The following is a 22254-nucleotide window of genomic DNA, read 5'->3' on the forward strand; positions in this document are numbered from 1 at the left end:
ACCATACCCCAAAAGATATACAAACACGCAATTTCACTGCCCCTAAAACATTATAAAGTAATTCTTGGCTGTTGCCACATGTGCCTTCTGATTTTATTTCTGTTTGGTGCTTTTCTGTGTAGTTGCATACGAAGTGCTGGATGCAACTTGCTAAACTGATTTTACCACCCGTGGGGTCGCAGCCTGCTGTTTTAAAGCTCTGGGTCAGTCATTTTGACCCAGGTCCAGAGGGTCGGAACACAGGAGCTTCGTCCGTGTGGCGTGGGGATGCCTCACCCACCCAGCACGTGTGCGACTTCTGGTTCACTTTCTGATGCACCTTCACATGTTGAGCTGATGGAGCCTCTCTGAATCCTGTGCATTTGGACACTTCACTGCATAGGCATGATTGAAGCATGGACAACCCTGGAGAAGGGTGATTGAACAAAACGGGCGTGATCTAATGCTAGTGGATTTAGTGGATTTCTCCCAGCCAGGGTTGTCGTTCAGATTCTTCCTGGTTCCTTCTCTCCAGCTGTGAGGCAGAGCCCCTTCTGAAGTGTGGATCAGCCGGAGAAGGACAGAGAATTTCTTTATGGCTGGCTCCAAGATAGCAAGGCGAGGGGAGGTTAGAGAATATTTTTAATTTCTGTATTCTGCCTTGAGGAAGGGGAATTCTAGTTTCTATTGTATGCCCTAGGGAGAAAAAAGGAAGAGAGAGACTTAGCTGTCTGAGGCCTGCCTCTGAGGTCTAAAATGTCCCTACATATTCTAGGCACTTAGGAAACCACAAAGCTGATGGGAGTTTGGGGCCAGGAACCGTGGAGGTGAAAATACAGCATAAAATCACAGTCAGGTTGGAATAAATTGACTCAAGCAAAGTTTTCATCATTTTTAGCCAATTGAGCAAATCTTTGCTGTCTCTTGCTAGAAGCGTGATGATCAATTTTATAGTTTTTGTTCCCAGTTGCTTTCATGACCTAGATATATCTTTGCTTTATATCAGGGCTATTTCAGACCTAGAAGTTTGTGTAGTTGTTGTTTTGTAATAATAATGCTGGATTCCTATGTGTCATCCATAGTAAGACCTTCCTTAATAATGAAGTTTTGTTTTCTGTTATAAAGTAAAAATACCAAATAACAGCATTAATATTTATTGGAGTATTCTACATGCTAGACAATATTGCAAGCACTTTAATTTCTGAACTGATTTGTTTTTATAAATTTATATTAATTTTTGTGAAATTTACGTGATTTGCAGGGGGAAGAACTCAAATATCCACCTACCAATACCTAAGTATTAAAATACTTTTGTATGGACTCTTTGAAGCTTTTTTCTTGTACATTACCTATTTCTGTGCATGTGTGTCTGCAATGTAAAAATTTGATCATACTTTTCCTACCTTGTTCTTTTCACTTTAATTTCATAATGTTATTAGGAACAGCATTTTGTGTCCTTAAATATTCTCTATGTACATTTTTCTTAAAAAATGATTTATTTGAAAGGCAGAGTTACAGAGACAGAGAGAGAGAGGAAGAGAAGAAGAGATCTTTCATTCGCTTGTTCACTCCCTAAGAGGCCACCATGGCCATGGTTGGGCCAGGCTGAAGCCAGGAGCCAGGAGCTTCCTTTGGTCTCCCACATGAGTACAGGCACCCAAGGACTTGGGCCATCTTCCACTGCTTTCCCAGGCACATTAGCAGGGAGCTGGATCAGAAGTGGAGGAGCCGGGACTTGAACTGGCATCCATAAGGGATTCTGGGACTGCAGATGGAGGCTTAACCTTATAGACCACAGCACTGGCCCCTCTAGGTCCATTTAATGGCTGTATGATATGTCCATTCTGTAGCTGTAGTCCAATCTATTGACCTAAGCACCTCATGCTGGGCATTTGTTTCTAACTGTTCATGATTAAAAACAGCTTGGCATTCAACATTTTTCTTTGTCATTATCTTCTTTATATTAAAAATCTATAATTATTTCCTTAGAGTAAAATCTTAAAAGCAAAATTGATCAAGGTTTCAGTTCATTTTTAAGACTTTTAATGTCTAATGGCCCAAAGAGCATCTACTGTAGAAATTGAGGGGAGCCTCAGAGGTCTTGATTCACTTGGCACGTGTCCTAGTGCATTTCCTGGCGTGTGTGGGGCCCATGGAAGTATTCAGTATCTCTGTCCTTGGAGCTCTTCTCCAGTGGACAATAGGTAGTATGTGGAGGTATTGTAGGTTGACACAATCAGAGTGGGGGTGCTCCTAGCATCTCAGAGGGAGAGGCCAGGAAGGCTCTGAATCACTATAGGACAGCTCCTCACCATAGATGGCTATCTGGCCCAAAATACTGCTGGTGCTGGGACTGAGAAACATCCAGGTGTCACCTTACTACAAGCACATCCCCACGCCACACGTGCTTGTAGTTTCTCATGCCCTCTTCCTTTTCTGTGGGAACTTCCCATCCATTTCTGCCAAAGGCTGGGAGATGGACTTTGCTCACCACCCCTACTGTCTGCCAGAGGGCCTCCCACCCTGCCTGTCCTCGAGGACTGCCTCTGGGTCCTCATTCTTGCTTTAAGTGAATGTCACCAGTCCAGATTCATGACCCGTTATTCTTGTGCCTCTGGGAAAATGCTTTTTTAAAAATCTTCTCATTACTTCTGAAATAAAAACCACTTAAGAGGTGGGCATTTGGTCTTGCAGGTAAGATGCCTGCATCCCATATGGAAGTGCCTGGGTTTGATAGCCAACTCTGACTCATGACCACAGCTTCCTGTTAATGCAACCTCCTTTGAGGCAATGGTAATGACTCAAATGATTGGGTTCCTGCCACCCATGTGGAAGACCCATGTAGAAGACCTGGGTTGGGTTCCCAGTTTCTGGCTTCAGCCTCAGCCTAGCCCTGGATGTCACAAGCATTGAGTAGTAAGCTAACAGATGAGGGAACTTTTGCTCTCTCTTTTTTTCTCTGCCTCTTTTAAAAATTTTTTTAAAGTTTATTTAAGCTATACAGCTTACTTCCTACCCTATATTCCCATCTGCCCACACTCCAACTCTTCTTCCTCCTCCCTCTCCTATTCCCACTTAATTTTTACAAAGATATATTAACCCTACACTAAGTAAAAGAGTTCAACAAATAATATGAAGGAAAAAAAACACTCTTCCTCAAGGAAAGAGAGAAGGGCTGTAAACAATCATTGAACCTTAAAAGGTCCATTTCACTCTAATACATTACATTTGAGGTACTCTACTAGTTGTCTCAGATCAGGGAAAGCATATGATATCTGTCTTTTTGAGACTGGCTTATTTCACTAAGTATAATGGTTTCCAATTGTATCAATCTTGTTGCAAAAGACAGAATTTGCCTCCCTCCCTTCCTCTCTCCCTCTCTCTCCCCCTCCCCCCTCTCTCTTTCTCCCTCTCTCTCTCTCTCTCTTTCCTTCTTTCAGCTTAGTAGTCCTCCATGGTGTATATATACCATAATTTCTGAATCCAGTCAAAAGCTGATGGATATCTGAGTTGATTCCAAATCATAGCTATTGTGAATTGTGCTGCAGTGGACATAGGGGTAAGATAATTCTTTGAGATGCTGATTTCTTTCGGTTTGGGTAAATTCCCAGGAGTGGGATGGCTGGATCATAGGATAGGGCTATATTCAGATTTCTGAGATATCTCTATACTGTCTTCTGAAGTGGCTGCACCAGTTTACATTCCCACCAACAGTGAATCAGGGCTCCTTGTTCCCTACATTCTTGCCAGCATTTGTTGTTTATTGATTTCTTTATGAGAGCCATTCTAACTGGGGTGAGGTGAAACTTCATTGTGGTTTTGATTTCCATTTCCCTGATGGCTAATGATCCTGATCATTTTTTCAAGTGTCTGTTGCTTATTTGAATTTCCTCTCTTGAAAAATGCCTGTTCAAGTCCTTTGCTTTCTAAACTGGATTGTTTTCTTGTTGTTGAATTTCCTGAGCTCTTTATAGATTCTGGGTGTTAACCCTTTATCAGTTGCATAGTTTGAAAATATTTCCTCATTCTGTCAGTTCCCTCTTCACTCTGTGGAGTGTTTATTTTGCAATGCAGAAGCTTCTCAGCTTGATGTAATCTCATTTGTCAATTTTGGCTTTGATTGCCTGGGCTGTTTCTCTGTCTCTTGAATAAAACAAAACAAGAAAACCCATGATAGACATAGAAACCATACAACATTGTGTCCCACATAACTGATTGGAATAATAAATATCTGTTGATTTAAGAAAATTACTTTTGGGGGCCGGCGCCATGGCTCACTAGGCTAATCCTCCACCTTGCGGCTCTGGCACACCGGGTTCTAGTCCCGGTCGGGGCACTGGATTCTGTCCCGGTTGCCTCTCTTCCAGGACAGCTCTCTGCTGTGGCCAGGGAGTGCAGTGGAGGATGGCCCAAGTGCTTGGGCCCTGCACCCCATGGGAGACCAGGATAAGTACCTAGCTCCTGCCGTTGGATCAGCGCAGTGCGCCGGCCGCAGCGCTGGCTGCGGCGGCCATTGGAGGGTGAACCAACGGCACTCTCTCTCTCACTATCCACTCTGCCTGTCAAAAAAAAAAAAAAAAAAAAAAGAAAGAAAATTACTTTTGGGGCCAGTGTTGTAGCATAGCAGGTAAAAAGCCACTATCTGCATTGCCAGCATCCCCTATGAGTGCTGATTTTTGTCCCAGCTGCTCCACTTCTGATCCAGATCCTTGCTAATGGCCTGGAAAAAACAGCAGAAGGTGGCCCAAGTGCTTGGGCCCCTGTTACCCATGTGAGAGACCTAAAAGAAGCTCCTGGATCCTGGCTTTGACCTAGCCTGGTCCGAGGCTGTTTTGGCAATCTGGGGAGTAAACCAGTGGATGAAAGATCTCTCTCTGTCTCTGTCTCTGTCTCTCTCTCTCTGTAACTCTGCCTTTCAAGTAAATAAAATAAATCTTAAAAAGAAAAGATTTATTTATTTATTTTGGAAGTCAGAGTTACAGGAAGGGCCAGGTGGAAGCCAGGAGCCAGGAGCTTCTTCTAGGTCTCCCACATGAGTGCAGGGGCCCAAGTACTTGGGCCATCCTCTGCTGCTTTCCCAGGCACATTAGCAGGGAGCTGGAGTAGCTAGGACTCTAACTGGCATCCACATGGGATGCTAGAGCTGTAGGCGGTGACTTAACCTGCTCTGCCACAGTGCCAGGCTCAATAAATAAGCCTTTACCCAAAAAAGATAATTACTTTATAAGGGATTAATTATATGCTTAAAAAAATCTCACTTGTGGTTCCTGTTGGTCCAAGAGACAATAGACTGGAATGAGTTTCTTACGCAAAACAGTCCATGGGGTGAGACTTTGGTTTGATGACTCGGACACAAAATTAGGGCTTTCCCTAATGTGATCATTGTAACTTGGTAAAAGAAATAAAAATTTTTGAATTCAGAACCCAAACTGCCCCCTGTTTTTAGTAATAATGATTTTTGCCCCCACATGTCATGCTTTGAGTTCAGTGCTTCTCCTCTGAAAGGTGAGTTTTGGTTTCAGTACGCTGTAGTTAGAATGTATGCACCGAAGTTCATGTATGGGAATGTTAATCCCTAATGCAGCAGTGTTGGGAAATAGGACCTACTCCACTGTTGATGAGTGGATTGATGCTATTATTGTGGGAAGGGGCTAGTTATCATGAAAGTGGGATTGTTATAAAAGTGAGTTTGGCCCCCCTTGCTGCTTGCTGTCTTGTACTTCTGCCTTCCACCATGGGATAATGCAGCCAGGAGGTCTTCACTAGATGCTGGCACCTTGGTGATGGTTTTCTCAGGCTCCAGGTCCATTATTAAGAAACTTCTGAACCTTATAGGTCTCTCAGTCTTTGGTATTCTGTTATAGCAGCACAAAATGGACTAAGACACAGTACTAGTGTGTATATATATATATATATGTATATTATATATATTACATAAAGTATATATTATATATAATGTGTAAGTATGTCTTCATCTTTTATGTGCTTAACTTTGTATTAGGTATTCTTGAGAGTTGGAGGAAAATTATTTAAAATAAAGTAAGAAGATTAAATCTTTGATCTTAGAAGAGGGAGATTTTTTGGGGGGTGGACATGTTTATATAATAAAAGACAATCATATAGGATAAGTTTCTTGAGGGCCCAGATTTTCTGTTACTGGAAAATTTGGGGTAGATATGAAGATAGTAGGCCCCTGTTTAAAATCTCTGGTTCTTAGCACCTACTGTTCTTTGAAGCTCCAAGCCAGACATTAGAGGAGTGTGTGGACTTTGGCAGCATCTATCTGGGGGTGGATTTCTGAAGCTTACATTGTGTGCTGCATTCTGGTAGAGGCCTTTGCTGATTCTGAGTCTCAGAATCAGTTATAAAGATGGGTAAATGTGATTCTGGGTTCCCTAGCAACAGGACAGGTTTGTTACCAGGGGCTCTGCCTTATGGTCCTGGGTTCCCCTCCAGTGAAGTTTTTGATCCAGCCCAGTTTCCTACTTCATTCATCAATGCACAGTTTTATATGCAAAATTAAATCCAGCCTCATAGCAGTCGCGTTTTTGGCTCTACGTTCAGTATACAGTTTTGCTTCAGTGCTCAAGCTTATAGTCTTATGAGATAGCAAGGAATGTAATCAATATCTTATAAATGGATGAATTCAGCTAATATTTCTGTGACAAGAAGGGCATGAAGGCCTGTGCTTAGTATAACGTAGGTTACTAGATGACTTTAAGTTGAATCAAAATCTCGTGTGACATAATTTAGATGCTATCATCTGAATTAATAAAAATCAGAAAATTCCTAAAGAGGAAGCAGCAAAAGTTTTAAATTCAAAAGTGATTATGTGGGTGCATTCAGAAGTCCTAGGATGATTCAGAAACCAGCACTGTGTGCTTAAGTTGTTCTGGGTTTTCCAGGCAGCAGCTGCCAACACTGGTTATGATGAGGTCGCATGAGGAGTGGTGATGTTTGTAGGGTGTGCTGGGGGTGAAGCCTGAGGCTCCTGGTGGAGGAGGGGCTGCTGGACGTCGCAGACACTTAGGGTAGAGGGCTAAGGCACATCACTTCTCTGCAAGGTGTACCTGCTGGGAAGTTCTGTTCTAAGCAACATAAAAAGCCCCAAGGTGAGAAATTGTGTTTCTGCAAAAGGCTGTGCCTCTAACTGAGGCAGGCAGGCTCCATGCTGAAGTGATAGAGGGAAGTGCCCTCTGCTGTGTCTGTAGCCTCTGTGACTGACAGCGGCTCGCTGGCCCCTTGCTCCCTGATGTCACGGAAGTCGCTATGCTTCCTGCTGTTGGTTCTGTGTCACCCTTTATTCCTGTTCTCCCTGACGGGCCATTGTGGCTGTACTACCTTCTGAAAGTCATTCTGTTTTGCTTACCACCGTGGAGGATCAAGCATTCTCTTTCTTGCATCCTCACTGACGACCTAACTCCCACGCCTCATGATTCATCTGCACACATCGAAGGGAAATTATTACCTTTTCTTTGTTTAATTATAACTGAAAATTTTAATTAAGATGTTGGTGAGTCAGTGGCTACTTTTTTATTTGGTTATTTGTTGATGTTATTATATAAAGTGAACCAGGCAATTCTAAAAGTGTAGACTGGGAAAATTCCCAAGTCTGGCTTTATGAAACCACATAAAAATGCTAAGAACATATTAAATACTAACTTCGTGAACATTTTCTTTGTAGGTGGAAAAACTGGTGGATCCGTGGGATTCTTACTCTGACTATGATTTCATTGTTTTTCCTGATCATCTACATGGGATCCTTTATGCTGATGCTTCTTGTAAGTCTTTGATGGCATCCTAAGTGTCTCTTGCTTTCTTTTTAACTGTGTATGATTAAAGTAGTTTGAGTAAGTCATAAAAAGGAAGATAATGCAAGACTTGGAACCTGCAAATTTAGTTTTTTTAAGTGTTTCCTGGTTCCTGAAATCATCTGGATTTACACTTTCTGTTTGAAAGGGACCATTCAATGTGGTCCATGCAGCAGGGACCAAGTGTGCCTGATAGTTACAGGTCTGTGTCCAACATTGTGCCAAGCATTAGATGAAAGAATACATACACGACTTCAGCATAGGTGTCCGCTGGCCAGATCCTTGACTTCCAGGAACTCGGTGTAGTGGTAGAGACATTCAGGTCACCATGTGACTGAGAGTACGATAAATAAGAGGGCAAGTCTAGTATAGGACACGTGAGAGGGCACAGTAATGCATTCTGAGGGAGAGCTGAGGACGGGCTTCCAGGAGATGGGGCCAACACTGAGTCCGAGTCCTGGAGGCCAGGCAGAGAAGGCGTGGCATGTGGGGCGTCGTGCTCCGGGCATTGATCATGAGAGAAGGCACTCCCTGGGGAGGGTCCATGGGGCACCCATGGGAATGTTGTCTAGGGACCAGAATGGAGGCCACTGGGGGAGTTTGGGATTTTTTGTGTTTGGGAAGCACAGTAAGTCATGAAGCCCAACAAGTATTTTAACCTCTTCATTTGTTTAACTAATGTTTCTAGGATGCCTGCTTCATTCTAGGTATGGCCAGTTCTGGGGTGCAGTATGGTGGTGCTGAGAAAATGCACCTGTCTGTGCCCTAGTGGAGCTTGCTTACTACCCATACTTCATGATCTGTGTGTGTGTGTGTGTGTACACATATATAAAATAATCACATACTGCAATAAAGGTTTGAAAAACATAATAACACCATGAGAGCAAAGGGGAGTCTGTAGGCTACCCAGAGGCATCATGCCAAGCATGTGAGCTGCCGTTGAAGGTCAGGTGAGAACCAGTGAGGTGAAGGGAGGAGCCTGAGGAAGGATCCTCACAGACAGAGGGTTCCTGGTGTCTACAGAAGCATGAAGCCACTAGTGCTGGGAACTTTGGTTCAACACATCAATCAACCAAGCAAGCATGGTGTAACTAACCCTCCCCTTTATTATTATTATTATTATTATTATTTTCTTAATTTCATTTCAGTTAATTCAGTCCCTTTTTAATTCTAGATTTATTTATTTAATTTATTTTGAAAGGCAGAGAGACAGAAAAAGAGAGAGAGATCTGCCATCTGCTGGTCTCCTCCCCAGATGCCTCTAACAGCTGGGGCTGGGCCAGGCTGAAGCCAGGATCCCAGACACCATCCAGGTCTCCTGGTGGGTAGCAGGGCCCCCAACTGCTTGAGCCATTTCCTGCTGACTCCCAGGTTGCACCTTAGCAGGAAGCTGGAATCCAAAACAGAGCCAGGACTCCAAGCCAGGCCCTCTGGTACTGGAGGCAGGCGTGTGAGCCACTGCACCAAGCGCCTGTCCCTTAGCCTCTTCTTAGGTTCTAACCTCTGTTCTCTGACTGTGCCTGCCCACTTCTCCATCTCTCTCCTCCCACCCAGTCCTGTTCATACTGATGAGTTTACAAGCAACATGATATGGTTTTCCTTTGATTTAAATTTTTTTACTAAGTTTTAAAATGAAATAGACATGGTTGAAAAAAGTCCCATCAACTCCTAAAGCTGCTTAGAGCAGCTCTTAGATGTGCTGCAAAGCCTCTTTCAAATGTCCTTTCATCCTTTCATTAATTTTGTACTTCCTTGGGGATATCAAGGTAAACTGAATAAGAGAAATACTTTCTTGGTTCTGTTAATTGGCTGACTTCTTAATGGGCTTTTATCTGACAAAGGAAAGATGGATAAGGGGTAGGACAGTCACAGCAGAGAGCAGAGGATACTGAATTCAAGGCAGGCAGGGTGGGTTGTTGTCCAGTATGATTCCAGGAAGGGCCTTCAGCTCCCAGTCTTTTTTTTTTTTTTTTTTTTTTTTTTTGGACAGGCAGAGTGGACAGTGAGAGAGAGAGACAGAGAGAGAAAGGTCTTCCTTTTTTTTTGTTGGTTCACCACCCAATGGCTGCTGCGGCCAGCGCACTGCACTGCTCCGAAGCCAGAGCCAGGTGCTTCTCCTGGTCTCCCATGCAGGTGCAGGGCCCAAAGACTTGGGCCATCCTCCACTGCACTCCCGGGCCACAGCAGAGAGCTGGACAGGAAGAGGAGCGACCGGGACAGAATCCGGCGCCCCGACCGGGACTAGAACCCGGTGTGCTGGCGCCACAGGCGGAGGATTAGCCTTGTGAGCTGTGGTGCCAGCCATTAGCTCCCAATCTTCTCTGTGCACCTGCTGAAGGCTGACATAACCACTGTGGGCTGTGGGACTCAGGCCTTTCAGGAGCGAGTATCTGCAGAGCAGTCCCCAGTGCTGTGTGATGGATGACAAGACCTAGGGATGAGGGTCGAGGGATGGCAGGGGCTCAGGGAGGTGTCAGAGACCGCTGGGTGGGACCAGTCAGGGTGGAGGGAGCTGGGTGGGACCACTCAGGGTGGAGGGAGCACGATAAGCTGGGCAGCAGAAGGCCTGGCTATCAGAAACTGCGAGAATAATTAAGTTTAATTTTTATTTATTTATTTATTTTTAAAGATTTTATTTATTTGAAAGAGTTACAGAGAGAGGGGGAGAAATGAAATAATTGAGTTTAAGTGCACACTGTATAATTTAACTTCTAATAATGTATAAATATTTTTTCCATTGTGAGAGTTGTACATATATAGTAAAATTAACATTAGAGAATAGAGAATTTAAAAAAAAATCACCCCAACCCTATCATCAGCTCCCAAAACCCAATTAGTACTGCCATCTGAAATCTTTTGATTTTTTGCTTTCTTTGATGTTTTAAAAAACATGGTTGTAATGTTAACTATCCTGCTTTTAAAACTAAAATACCACATCAGAAGTTCTGTGTTGTTCTCTGGCTTTTAGAACCATCAGCCTGAATAGATTCATCTGCTCAGTGGGATGTAGTGCGTCATAAGTTATTTAAGCCATTGTGCTATTTTTACATACGTAGCGTATGTTCTACTTTTTCTTTATTGTGAATGGCACTATCCTGAACCTACTAGAGCACACACACACACGTTCTGTTTCCATATGCGGGGTGATTTTCTTAGACTAGATTCCCAAAGTGGAAGTAGGTGGTTTTACTGGGTGATCTTAGGTTCCTTAGTCCATATGTCCAGGTCTGAGCTTCCGTTCCCTCCTCCAGCCATCCAGCACGAGTCTGTCTACTCTCTCAAGCCCTCTTGGTGTCATTGTGTCTTCCTTTCTTTCTCTGAGTCCTCAATCTCCACAACCACTAAATCCAGTCAGTTCAACGTCCTCAACGTCTCTTTTACCCTGCCCTCCGTCCCTCTGCCACTGTTCCTAGTGAGAGCCATCCTCAGCCGGATGGTGTCGTCTTGCCTCCCCTTGCCGGGCAGCCCCGTCCGTCTCTGTCATCTCAGATGCTCAGGTCTGCTCACGTCTTCTCCTCATCTCAGCTCCTTGTGCTGTTGCCGTGTGTCCCACTGTCAGGGCCGGCCCTTCTCTTTTGCTCACCCCCACCTTGCTCTTCTGGCACATTGGAACTACTTGTACTTCCCTTACTGTACCTCATCCCTGTCTATAGACGTGGCTCTACATGTCCGCCTATGGCCCACCGCGCTCGGTCCGCCTCTCTGCGCATCCATTTGACTGCCTCCGTGCAGCATGGTGATGTGTTTCCTCCCGGGTAGACTATTCCTTTCTGAGAACAGCTGCCCTTTAGTATTTCTGTGAGCCCTCACACTAGCACTTCAGTGTTGGCTGGTGATCTTAGCACTGCGAACACGTTCGTTGGACCAGTAGTCCTTCCAGTGTCCACTGCTACCAGTATTGATGATGGGGCGTCTCAGTGTCTTCCTCCGCACCCACACCTGCAAAGTCCAGGTGTATTGTAAGGACTTTAGCATTTTAAAGCCCCTGTTTCCTGCCATTTTCTGTTTTCCTAGCAGTCACCCAAGAGTTCTCCTTGCAAGCTAGAATGATGATCACATAAATATGTGTGTACTATGAAAATTACTTTTTTTTTCCCTTGCTCACTAGAATACCGTATCCAGGGCTCACGGTTGTTGTTGGTCAGATGTGTTCATAGAAATTGCGTCAGCACGTTAGATATTTAAAAACCCTTTGGTTCTATAAATAGAATATTTTTGCCATTTTACCTTAATGTTGAATGTTGTCCCCATTCCGTGTTTCTTTTTGTGTTATACTCAAAGGTTATTTGAAGAATGACATTTAAATGCCCACTTGTCTTTATAGCACATTTAGGACTTTTTCCTCCAAGTACTATTTACAGTGATTTGGGACAATATTTTCTTACCATGTGGCTAAGGGGGACCCATTTACATTTTTAATTTTATTTGATTAGACATGGAAATGGTGTTGTGGGGAAAAAAATAGCTTAAGAATATCCTGAATGTTAAGTTTGGAGAAACTAATTTGTGGAAATGTTGAAAAAGAAATTCCAAAGAATATCCTTGGAGTTTGGTTAAGTTTTTTCTGTAAAAGACCAGAAAGTTATATTTTTAGACTTCAAGGAGCTGCATGTGTTCTGTCCCTGTAGATGCGGAAGAAAATGAACTCAAACTCACAATTGGGTTTCTCCTACTACATGCTATGGCTCCTGACCCAGGGTGCCTTTGAGTGGGTGTTCCCCATATGCTAAGCAAGCAGCGAATTCTGCAGCTGCTGCTGCCAGCGGCGACCCATAACCCAGTTCAGTCTTGCTACTGTCTGCCTGGAGGTAGCCTTAAATGAGAGCAGAGCAGGGCTCAGGCCCCAAGACTGCCCCACCCCATTCCACACCGGTCACAAGCCCCAAGCAGTTTTACTTGTGATTCTGACCCACTGGCTGGAAATCTGGTTTCCCATAGCCCTCTGATGAATGTGCTAGAGTTAGGCTGTCAGAGCTGAGGGGACGTATTGACTGGTTTGTTATAAAGGACGTTACAGAGGATGCAGATGGAGAGAAGCCTGGGCTGAGGCACGGGGGAGGGCTGTGGTGCTTCACTGCTCCCTGAGTGCACACCTTCCAGGAACCTCCATGGATCAGTTGTCCAGAGCTCTCTGGATCCTGACTTTTGGGCTTCTTGGACGTGGCTGCACAGGCATGACCGAAGCATGGACAGCCATGTGGAAACATGACTGGAGAGAGACCTGACCTAATGCTTATAGACTCGATGGAGCATGTACTCCTCCAGGATGTGGCAGGGCCCCCTCTAAAACGAGGTCTTACTATTTCGTTATGGCTAACTTCAAGTCAGAAAGGTCGGGGAGAGTAGATTGTATTCTTTATTTCAGCAATCTACCTTGGGGAAGAGAAATTCTAGCTTCTGTGGTTTGCTTTGGGGAGAAAAAAGGAGCCCAGAACTATGAATGAAAATAAAATTATATATGCAAAATAGTATCACTTCATCACATAATCTTTTTTAAATTTAACTTTTTAAGAACGATTTATTTATTTATTTGAAAGACAGAGCAACAGAGGGAAAGAGAACCTTTCAATGATTGGCTCACTCCCCAAATGGCCTCAATGACTAGAACTGGGCTAGTCCATTCTGAAGCCGGGAACTAGAAATTCCATCCAGGTTTCCCACATGGGTGGCAGGGGTCCTGATACTGGGGCCATCACCTGCTGCCTTCCCAGGCACATTTGCAAGTAGCTGGACTGGAAGCAGAGCAGCCAGGACTCAACTCAGCACTCAAATATGGGATGCTGGGGTCACAGGTGATGGCTTAACCCAATGCCCTACAACACAGGCCCCCCACCACATAATCTTTGACTTTTGTTTTAACTCTTTAAAAATCTGAAAATTTGTTTAGTTCAAGGGATGTACAAAAGCCCTTGGATGTACTCCCTAAAGGCTGAAAATGGACCTGCTGTGTTCACAAAGATTTTAATCTCTCTGATGATAAATGTTCAACTTGGAATTGACTTCAGTCAAGCACTGGTAAGATGCTGCATCTTGGAGAGTTGCCTTGCAATAACATGAAATTTCATGCAACAACATGAAAGACTACTAAAAGCAACATCTGAAAATAGAAGCCCATTTACTAGGCATGTATTTAGGATACTGTGCAAACAGAACTGCATGCATCCAGTTGACTGGCCAAAGTGGCTGTAGATGTAGAAGGCTGCCATGATTTTTCAAGGCAGCACTGCTTAGACTGACCAGAGGTGCACTGGCTATGGATGAGTTGACACAACTAGGAGAATGAAAAGGCTATGCCCAGGTAGAAGATGTTTAATTATTTGTTCTGGCAGTATCTTTGTTTCATGCAAGTATACCATGATGTATGGTGAGATATCAGTATTTACAAGCAAACATTTATATGTGATCATTTTCCTAGGGTTACTCAAGAGACACAATGGACAAAATGTTGTCCATCCTGAGAAGGGTGGTCTCAAAAATGAAGTGGAAATGAGGGATAAAGCCTAGTCAATTGATCAGCCAGGCCATACTCTCAAACCTTAAACTCCAGAGATGTGGAATGAGTTCTTCGCTCCTGGCTTCAGCCTGGTCCAGCCCTGCCCACTGTGGGTATTTGGGAAGTGAACCTGTGGATAAGAGCACTGTCTGTCTGTCTCTTTCTGTGTCTGCCTCTCAAATAAATAAATATTTTTTAAAAATAAAGACTTTAAAAATTAAGACTAATGGGGCCGGCATTGTGGTGTGGTGGGTTAGGCCACTGCCTGCAATGCTGGCTTCTCCATATGGATGCCTGTTCATGTCCTGACTGCTCTACTTCTGATCCAGCTCCCTGCTAATGTGCCTGGGAAAGCACCAGAAGATGACCCAAGTGGTTGGACCCCTTCCACCCACGGGGGAGACTCAGATGAAGTTCCTGGCTCCTGGCCTTGGCCTGGCCCAGCCCTAGTGGTTGTTGCCATTTTGGAAGGGAACCAGTAGATGGAAAATCTCTCTTTGTGTCTCTCCTTCTCTCTCTCTAACTCTGACTTTCAAATAAATAAATAAATCTTTAAAAAAATATGACTAGCAATGATTGAGAAAAAATATAAACAATGAGAAATTATGTGCTAATGTTTTCTCTTGGTTTCAGGTTTTGGGCATCCAAGTGAAGTGCTTCCATGAAATTATCACTATAGGGTACAGAGTCTATCGTTCGTATGATCTACCATGGTTCAGAACTCTAAGCTGGTAAGTAAACTGGAAGCTGCTTCAGATATAAAAATTGCACCGTTTCCTAAAGTTTGTAAAGGAGGTATTCTGATCAATCACTATCTACTCAATTTACCCTATGGGTTGACTTTGTAGAAAAATAAATTTTAAAAATGTAACTGAATTTTAGAAAAAAGAAATCACCTTTAACTATTCCATTCCAACTTTTTAAACATATTTCAGTCTAAGTAAGTTATATTGAACATATATAAAGTTCTTCCCTTTTTAAAAAACTCCACAGTGTATTGGACATATTTTTCTTTCTTTTCTACTCATAATTTTAGTGGAATGTTAACTCATGATCTTTTCCTTATTTACCTTCAGCTGGTGTGAGAATGTGCAAAATTATATATATATATAAACATTTAAAGTCGCTAACAAACCCATATGATTTAAAAAATGTTTTAAAAGATTTATTTATTTATTTGAAAGTCAGAATTACAGAGAAGGAGAGGCAGAGGCAGAGAGAGAAAATTCTTCCATCTGCTGGTTCAATCCTCAAATGGCCACAATGGCCAGGGCTGGGCCAGGCTGAAACCAGGAGCCAGGAGCTTCATCTTGGTCTCCCATGTGGGTGCTGGGGCCCAAGGACTTGGGCCATCTTCCACTGCTTTCCCAGGCCATAGTAGAGAGCTGGATCAGAAGAGCAGCAGCTGGGACACGAAGCAGCACCTAAATGAGATGCCAGTGCTGTAGGTGACCGCTTAACCCACTATGCCACAGCACTGGCCCCCACCATATAATTTTAATGTCCAAAATTTTATGTTTCAAAAGCTTTAAGTATCATTATGCTCTTAAAAATATATATATGAAATACATGAAATTTGTTCACTTTATATAAATTTTAAAATTTAAAAAATCTTTTCAAATGTGATTCATAATATGAACTACTATATAACCAAGACAATACAATAATATAATACTTTATGTTGAGCCTATATGGCTGCACCTTTTTCTGTGGCTGTTTAGCATATCAAACAAGGACTCAGTGCCTTATTAAAACAGATGTATCAGGCCGGCGCCGCGGCTCAATAGGCCAATCCTCCGCCTGCAGTGTTGGCACACCGGGTTGGGGCGCTGGATTCTGTCCCGGTTGCCCCTCTTCCAGGCCAGCTCTCTGCTGTGGCCCGGGAGTGCAGTGGAGGTACTTGGGCCCTGCACCCGCATGGGAGACCAGGAGAAGCACCTGGTTCCTGGCTTCAGATCAGTGCGATGTGCCGGCCGCAGTGCGCCAGCCGCAGCGGCCATTCAGGGGTGAACCAATGGAAAAAGGAAGACCTTTCTCTCTCTCTCTCTCTCTCCACTCTGCCTGTCAACAAACAAACAAACAAAAACAAACAAAACAAAACAAAACAATAACAACAACAAAACAGATGTGTCACCTTTGGGATCTAGAAGAATAAGAAAGTAGTTTCGTAATTTTGGTGTTAGCTGATTTTCCCTAGTAGCAGGTTTCTGCGTGAGTAGCAAAAGTAGATAAAGTAGTTGGAGAACTGAATTTTGAGCCATGCAAGGCAGATTCTACGTGTAGGAATAGAGCAGTTACATCACCATGGGCTCTGGTGCTTGTGGAAGGCATCACACAAGAGATGAGGGAGAGGAGTGCCCTCCAGGTTGGGGAAACAGCATCTGGCTGGTCCCAGATGTGGCCCATGCTACGGCTTGGCCGATGTTCCTGCCTCCTAAGCAGAAGTTATTTGTTAGTGGGCTTTACAGAGGAGTCAGCAACAGTTCCATTGTTGGAAAGCAGAAGAGTCGCAGAGTAGTTGATGGAAGTGAAAAGACTTGCCTTTCACTTTGGGAACAGGGTGCGATCCCATCCAGGGAGTGTGTGATAATGGGAGGGGAAGGTACCCCATTCCTCTGCCACTGCTCTCCTGGCTCCCTGGGGACTCTGCCTTCCAAGGTCGAGGGCTGGAAGGACTCTACAGGACGTTATTCAGCGCTTTTCCTGGCTTACTCAGACTCCCATCAGCAAGGTCTCCAGGCCTCACCTCTCCTGGGGTGATTCATGCAGTCCTTCCAGATTTCTCCTGGAAGCTGCACCTGCATCCAAGTCTCATCCCGCACCTGCCTCACAAGAATTACTGCTCAACTGGAACCTACCCAGAGCACTGGGACGAGGGGGGAGAGAGGCCAGCATGTGCAGGGCAGGTTCCAGCTGCCGCTTCCTCCTGCTCTTCTAAGGGCAGCTGGGGATGAGGGCTAGGATTAGAGCTGTGAACAGTTGGAAATTAATTTCCATTATGAGTTTAATACCGTGTGTGTGTATGTATGTACATACATAGTGGTGTGTGTATATATCTCCACATGACAGAAATATTTGTGTGTATATAATATTTTCTACATTGTTTTTGTCTCATCCCTTAGATTTTGGGCTAATTAAAGGCATAAATTATATTCAGTAGATTGTTGTTGACTGTTAAGTTTGAAATTAAGTTTTAAACAAGGAAATAGTGTTTTAATGAAATAAATCTTGAATTGGTCTTCTTAATTAGATTTTGGTTGCAGAGTCACTCTTGAATTTGAAGGAAAAAGATTCTAGTATAAAAATGCTAGTTGTTTTTAAATTCTAGGTACTTCCTGCTGTGTGTAAACTACTTTTTCTATGGAGAGACAGTAGCAGATTATTTTGCTACATTTGTTCAAAGAGAAGAGCAGCTGCAGTTCCTCATTCGCTACCACAGATTTATATCATTTGCCCTCTACCTGGCAGGTAAGAGAAGACACGCTGTGTGGATCTGCAGCCAGCATATTTTCCATGCTGATTTTCACTTATGGTGTTTAAATTCATGGCATCATTTGTTTGTTTCATTTTATTCCAGCCTCTCTCTTTCATTGTTTCTCTTAGATGAAGCTATTTCTTACATCATGATCTTAAACAGTAATTATTCCCTAGTGATAGATTTAAAAAGTACTTGATTAATAACCACCCTATGTATTTAAAAATTTTCTTCACTATTTGTAATAAAGACATTTTTAAATGTATGGTGATTATTAACCCCATGTAATTTACAAAGAGACTTTCACACACATGCATTGCTTTATTTGTGCCTAGGAAATAGAGCTTTCATGTGGAATTAATCAGGATAATTTGTTATCCTGATATGGTTTTATTATATATAGCAACTTTGTTTATACTATACTGTGCCACATATTTTTACAATTTTAAATTAAAAATCATATGTTTTAGCAAAATTAGAATAACTGGTTTCAGTTCTGAATAACTTTTTTTTTATTCTATTTATTTATTTATTTATTTTTATTTTTTGCCAGGCAGAGTTCGACCGTGAGAGAGAGAGAGATAGAGAGAGTTATAGACAGTGAGAGACAGAGAGGTCTTGCTTCCATTGGTTCACTCCCCTAATGGCTGCCACGGCTGGCGCTGCATCAATCCGAAGCCAGGAACTGGGTGCTTCCTCCTGGTCTCCCATGCAGGTGCAGGGAACCAAGCACTTGGGCCATCCTCTGCTGCCCTCCCGGGCCACAGCAGAGAGCTGGACTAGAAGAGGAGCAACCGGGACTAGGACCCGGCGCCCCAACCGGTACTAGAACCTGGGGTGCCGGCACTGCAGGTCAAAGATTAGCCAAGTGAGCCATGACGCTGGCCCAGAATAACTTTAAAATATGCATATATATTTATTTAAGTTAGAGAGAGAGAGAGGGAGAAATTTTTCATCTGCTGGTTCACGCCCCAAGTGACTGAAGCCACCAGGTCTGGGCAGGGCTAGGAAGACCAAAGCCAGGAGCCGGGAGCATTATATGGGTCTCCTGCAGGGTGCAGGGGTCCAAACACTTGGGCATCTTCCACTGCTTTCTCAGGCACGTTAGTAGGGAGCTAGATCAGAAAAGTAGCAGCTGGGACACCAACCAGTGCCCATATAGGATGCCAGCATCACAGGTGGCAGTTTTACCAACTATGCCACAATGCTGGCCCCTGGAATAACTTTTGAAAGCCAGATTTGCTGGTGTGAATCTGGCTCTGCCACTTATTAGCTGAATAAACATTGGGAAATGTAATCATTTTGTTTTTCTAGGAGTATTACCCGACCCTATTTCAGTGTTTGTTGTTGTGATTCCTATAATCTCTCTTAAAGAAGGAAATGAAATCTGTGAGTCATCACTTTTGCTGTTCGTAGTTATTTTAGCCCCTAAAATAGTTTCTCAGTAAATAAATTCTCCCCCTGGTAGGCCAGTTTTGAAGACTGAATGTCAGGCGGGTGCTCGTTGCCGTCTCATCAGGCCAGAGTGTGCAGTGTGTGTGGGGAAGCGAGGCCGCTGCGTGGGAAGGCGGCGTTCTCTTCAGGGCTTGTGGTGTGGCTCTCAGCGGCATCAACCTCAATAAGCCCCTGCAATTCCTAGGTCCCTGATCCAGGAAGCCGGAGAGTGAAGCAGGGTCTGAAGTGGTGCAGATCTTCAGGGATCAAAGGGTTGGCTTTGTTTTGTTTTTGTTTTAAGGAGGAGTGGCCACATTTGCTGAAGGATTTTTCCTCTTTTTACATTCATGCTTCTTCAGTTTTCTTTCTTCCTCTTGTTCTTAAACAATTATTTATTTATTTGAAAAGTAGAGTTAGAGAGAGGGACACACACACACACACACACACACACGGAGAAGCAGAGAGAGATATCTTCCATCTGCTGGCTCACTCCCCACATGACTGCAAGAGCCAGGGCTGAGCCAGGCTGAAGCCAGGAGCCAGGAATTCCATCTGGGTCTCTCAGGTGGGCATCAGGGACCCAAGTACTTGAGCCATCTTCTGCCACTTCCCAGGGGTGTGAGCAGGGAGCTGGATCGGGATCAGAGCAGGCAGGATTCTGATAGGTTCAAGAGACTCAGAATGCAAATGGCAACCCTGTGTCCCACTACTTTCACATAAAAAATCCGAGTAGCAGGCCTACTTCTTAACTTATTCTAGACGTTCTCTGTTGACCTCTGGTTGAAACCTTTCTCCCTCTCCTTACTCAGGTATTTTTGTGGCCATTGTTTATTAAATGGTCCCTGAAATCTCATTTCCTAGGAGCTGAGTTGTATCTGAGATTACATTGCCATTTGTTTCCAACTGCTCCCCCCCCCTTCCCCCTGCCCCATGAGTCACTGCCTCGCCTTCTCTTTTCCACGTTGGTAAGCTGCAGCGCAGAACTCCCTCATTTTCCCCTCTAATCTGTCCCACGTCTCTGGGTAGTTTCTCAGAGGGTTGCCTGTCGGTTCTCTCTTGTACTGGAGACCTGTGCTTGCTGTGCCTGTGTGAATGGCGGCTTGGGTCTGGGCTCCTACGTCTACCTCGCACCATCCAGTTTCTTGGTTAACACCCTCACTTTGCTGAAACATAACCTCCTACAAATTCCTGTGAAATGAATGAGAACGGTAAACACATTATATCCATGCATTTCTGATCTCACAACGGATTGCTTCGGTGGAGGCTTGCCCCATTGGACTCCGTGGTCCCGTTTAGAAGCCTGGGCCTCAGATTGCCTCCCTCTGAATCTTTTCTCCTTAGTTTCTCTGGAAAATACCTTTTAAGGATTTCTCAGTGCTGCTAAAAATTGTGCATCTGTTTGCTAGCTTCCAAAATTTCTTGATATTCTTCTCTTGACATTTCTTCAGTTCTCTTTGTTCGTGTGGGTTTTTAACCTTAATTCCTTTTTAATGTCATTCTAGTGGGTGAGACATCAGGATGGAGTAGAAATAAACGTGTGCGATGGAAATGGAACCCCTTGACCGGGCTTTTCTTGTCCTCCTGGCTTGAGAGGCTTTATTGCTTTCTCTCTCAGCTGTGGGGCTGTGGGGTGGCTGGGCCTACCTGGGCGGTTCTAACCGACCAGCACAGAGGCTGGCACTCTAAGCTCTGGTGCTGGCCATTGACTTGAGCTCCTGCCTGTGGCCTCTTCCTGTGGTTCGGTGTCTCAATGTGCAGTACCTGGGTTCCAAACAAAGAGCCAAGTGTTTACAAAGCTCTAAACTTTTAAAAAATGAAAACAAGACATACACCCATAGTAAAAATTCCATCGAAAGAGAGGTAGTCGATGACATCTTCGAGCCTCAGTGCCTTCCTTGCTGTCTCCAGGGACCTAACACTATTATTCCAGAAACGTTCGGAATATTCAGGTGTATAGTCCCTCGGGTGGCTGCAGTAGTACTTTGGATGTTGAATGGCCTCCAAAGGCCCGTTTGTGAAGTGGTTGATTCTCAAGGTGGAGACTTAATCCAATCAGGGTGTGTGAAGGTGGGCTCTTTGGGAGGTGATTGGATTGCATTGGGTTGCTAGGGTGGAGCTGCCATGACTGAAGGCTCCTGGGTTTATAACAGACCATGTAGGCACATACACCCTCCCTGTTGCCCTGTGATGTTCTGCATTACCTAGGACACCCCAGCAGGAAGGTGTTTCCAGAGGCTGGGGCACTCAGTCTTAGACTGTGAACCTCTATAAACCGTTTGTAAAGTTAGGCTGCCTCAGGTACTTTGTTATGAGGATGAAAACCTGGCTAGTATATCCTTCTTTTGATTTTTTAAAATATAAATAAGAGCAGACTATTCTATACCCATTTTTCCACTTCATATGACTTGTATGTCATGATTTTATATCAATACATGTGAATCTGTCTAGTTTGTATCTTCAGTTATATCTATATTTCTGGGTAGCAATATTTGATGGGAGGCAATGGCAGCATACAAGGTGGCTCCTATTTCCTTAGGGTTTGCTGTGACTGAAGCCCGGGAATTGTCCTCCACTGAGTGGGAACAGATAATTTATTTTGTTCTTTTGCTTATACATTTTCTACCTGATAGCTTCAGCTCCCTAATAGTTATTGCTTGCTTCATGCATTAAACTTTTGAGCTGTACTTTTATACATAAAAATCCACATTTTTTTTCTTTTTTCTAACAATATACTGACTTCTACCATATTCATTTTTTACCACCTGCTGCTTTAGGCTCATGGAGTCACAGAAGCTCATTCAAAGTCATCAGAGTTATTCTTTCAATAAACATTTGAGTGCTTTCCAGTTGTTAAGAACTGAGTGTCAGAGTGTTGAGAATATGAAGGGAAACAAAACTGAGGGTGTGCCTTCCAGTGTCTGGAAGCTAGTGAGACACAAGTCCCCTATTCATTGCTGAAACCTGAACCAGGACAGGCAAGAAAGGCCTTGCTCTTTTTGGGGGTGGGAAGGCCTTTGAGAAGAGATGACAGGTGTCAGGAAAAGTAAAGAATAGACATGTGC

The 22254-nt window shown here is 43.8% G+C and overlaps 1 protein-coding gene across 1 annotated transcript in view; it reads left to right on the plus strand.

The window, feature by feature from the left end:
* Positions 1 to 22254, plus strand: part of CDS1 (CDP-diacylglycerol synthase 1) — an 82715-nt gene that overhangs the window by 26058 nt on the left and 34403 nt on the right. Inside the window, exons 3-5 of the mRNA XM_002717047.6 lie at positions 7664 to 7760; positions 14917 to 15014; positions 17612 to 17751. Of these exons, the coding sequence (XP_002717093.2) occupies positions 7664 to 7760; positions 14917 to 15014; positions 17612 to 17751 (335 nt within the window). The remainder of the gene's footprint in view (positions 1 to 7663; positions 7761 to 14916; positions 15015 to 17611; positions 17752 to 22254) is intronic.

The sequence above is a fragment of the Oryctolagus cuniculus genome, chromosome 8 (assembly GCF_051225735.1).
Source record: "Oryctolagus cuniculus isolate XC-2025 breed Fujian yellow rabbit chromosome 8, ASM5122573v1, whole genome shotgun sequence".
Lineage (NCBI taxonomy): Eukaryota > Metazoa > Chordata > Mammalia > Lagomorpha > Leporidae > Oryctolagus > Oryctolagus cuniculus.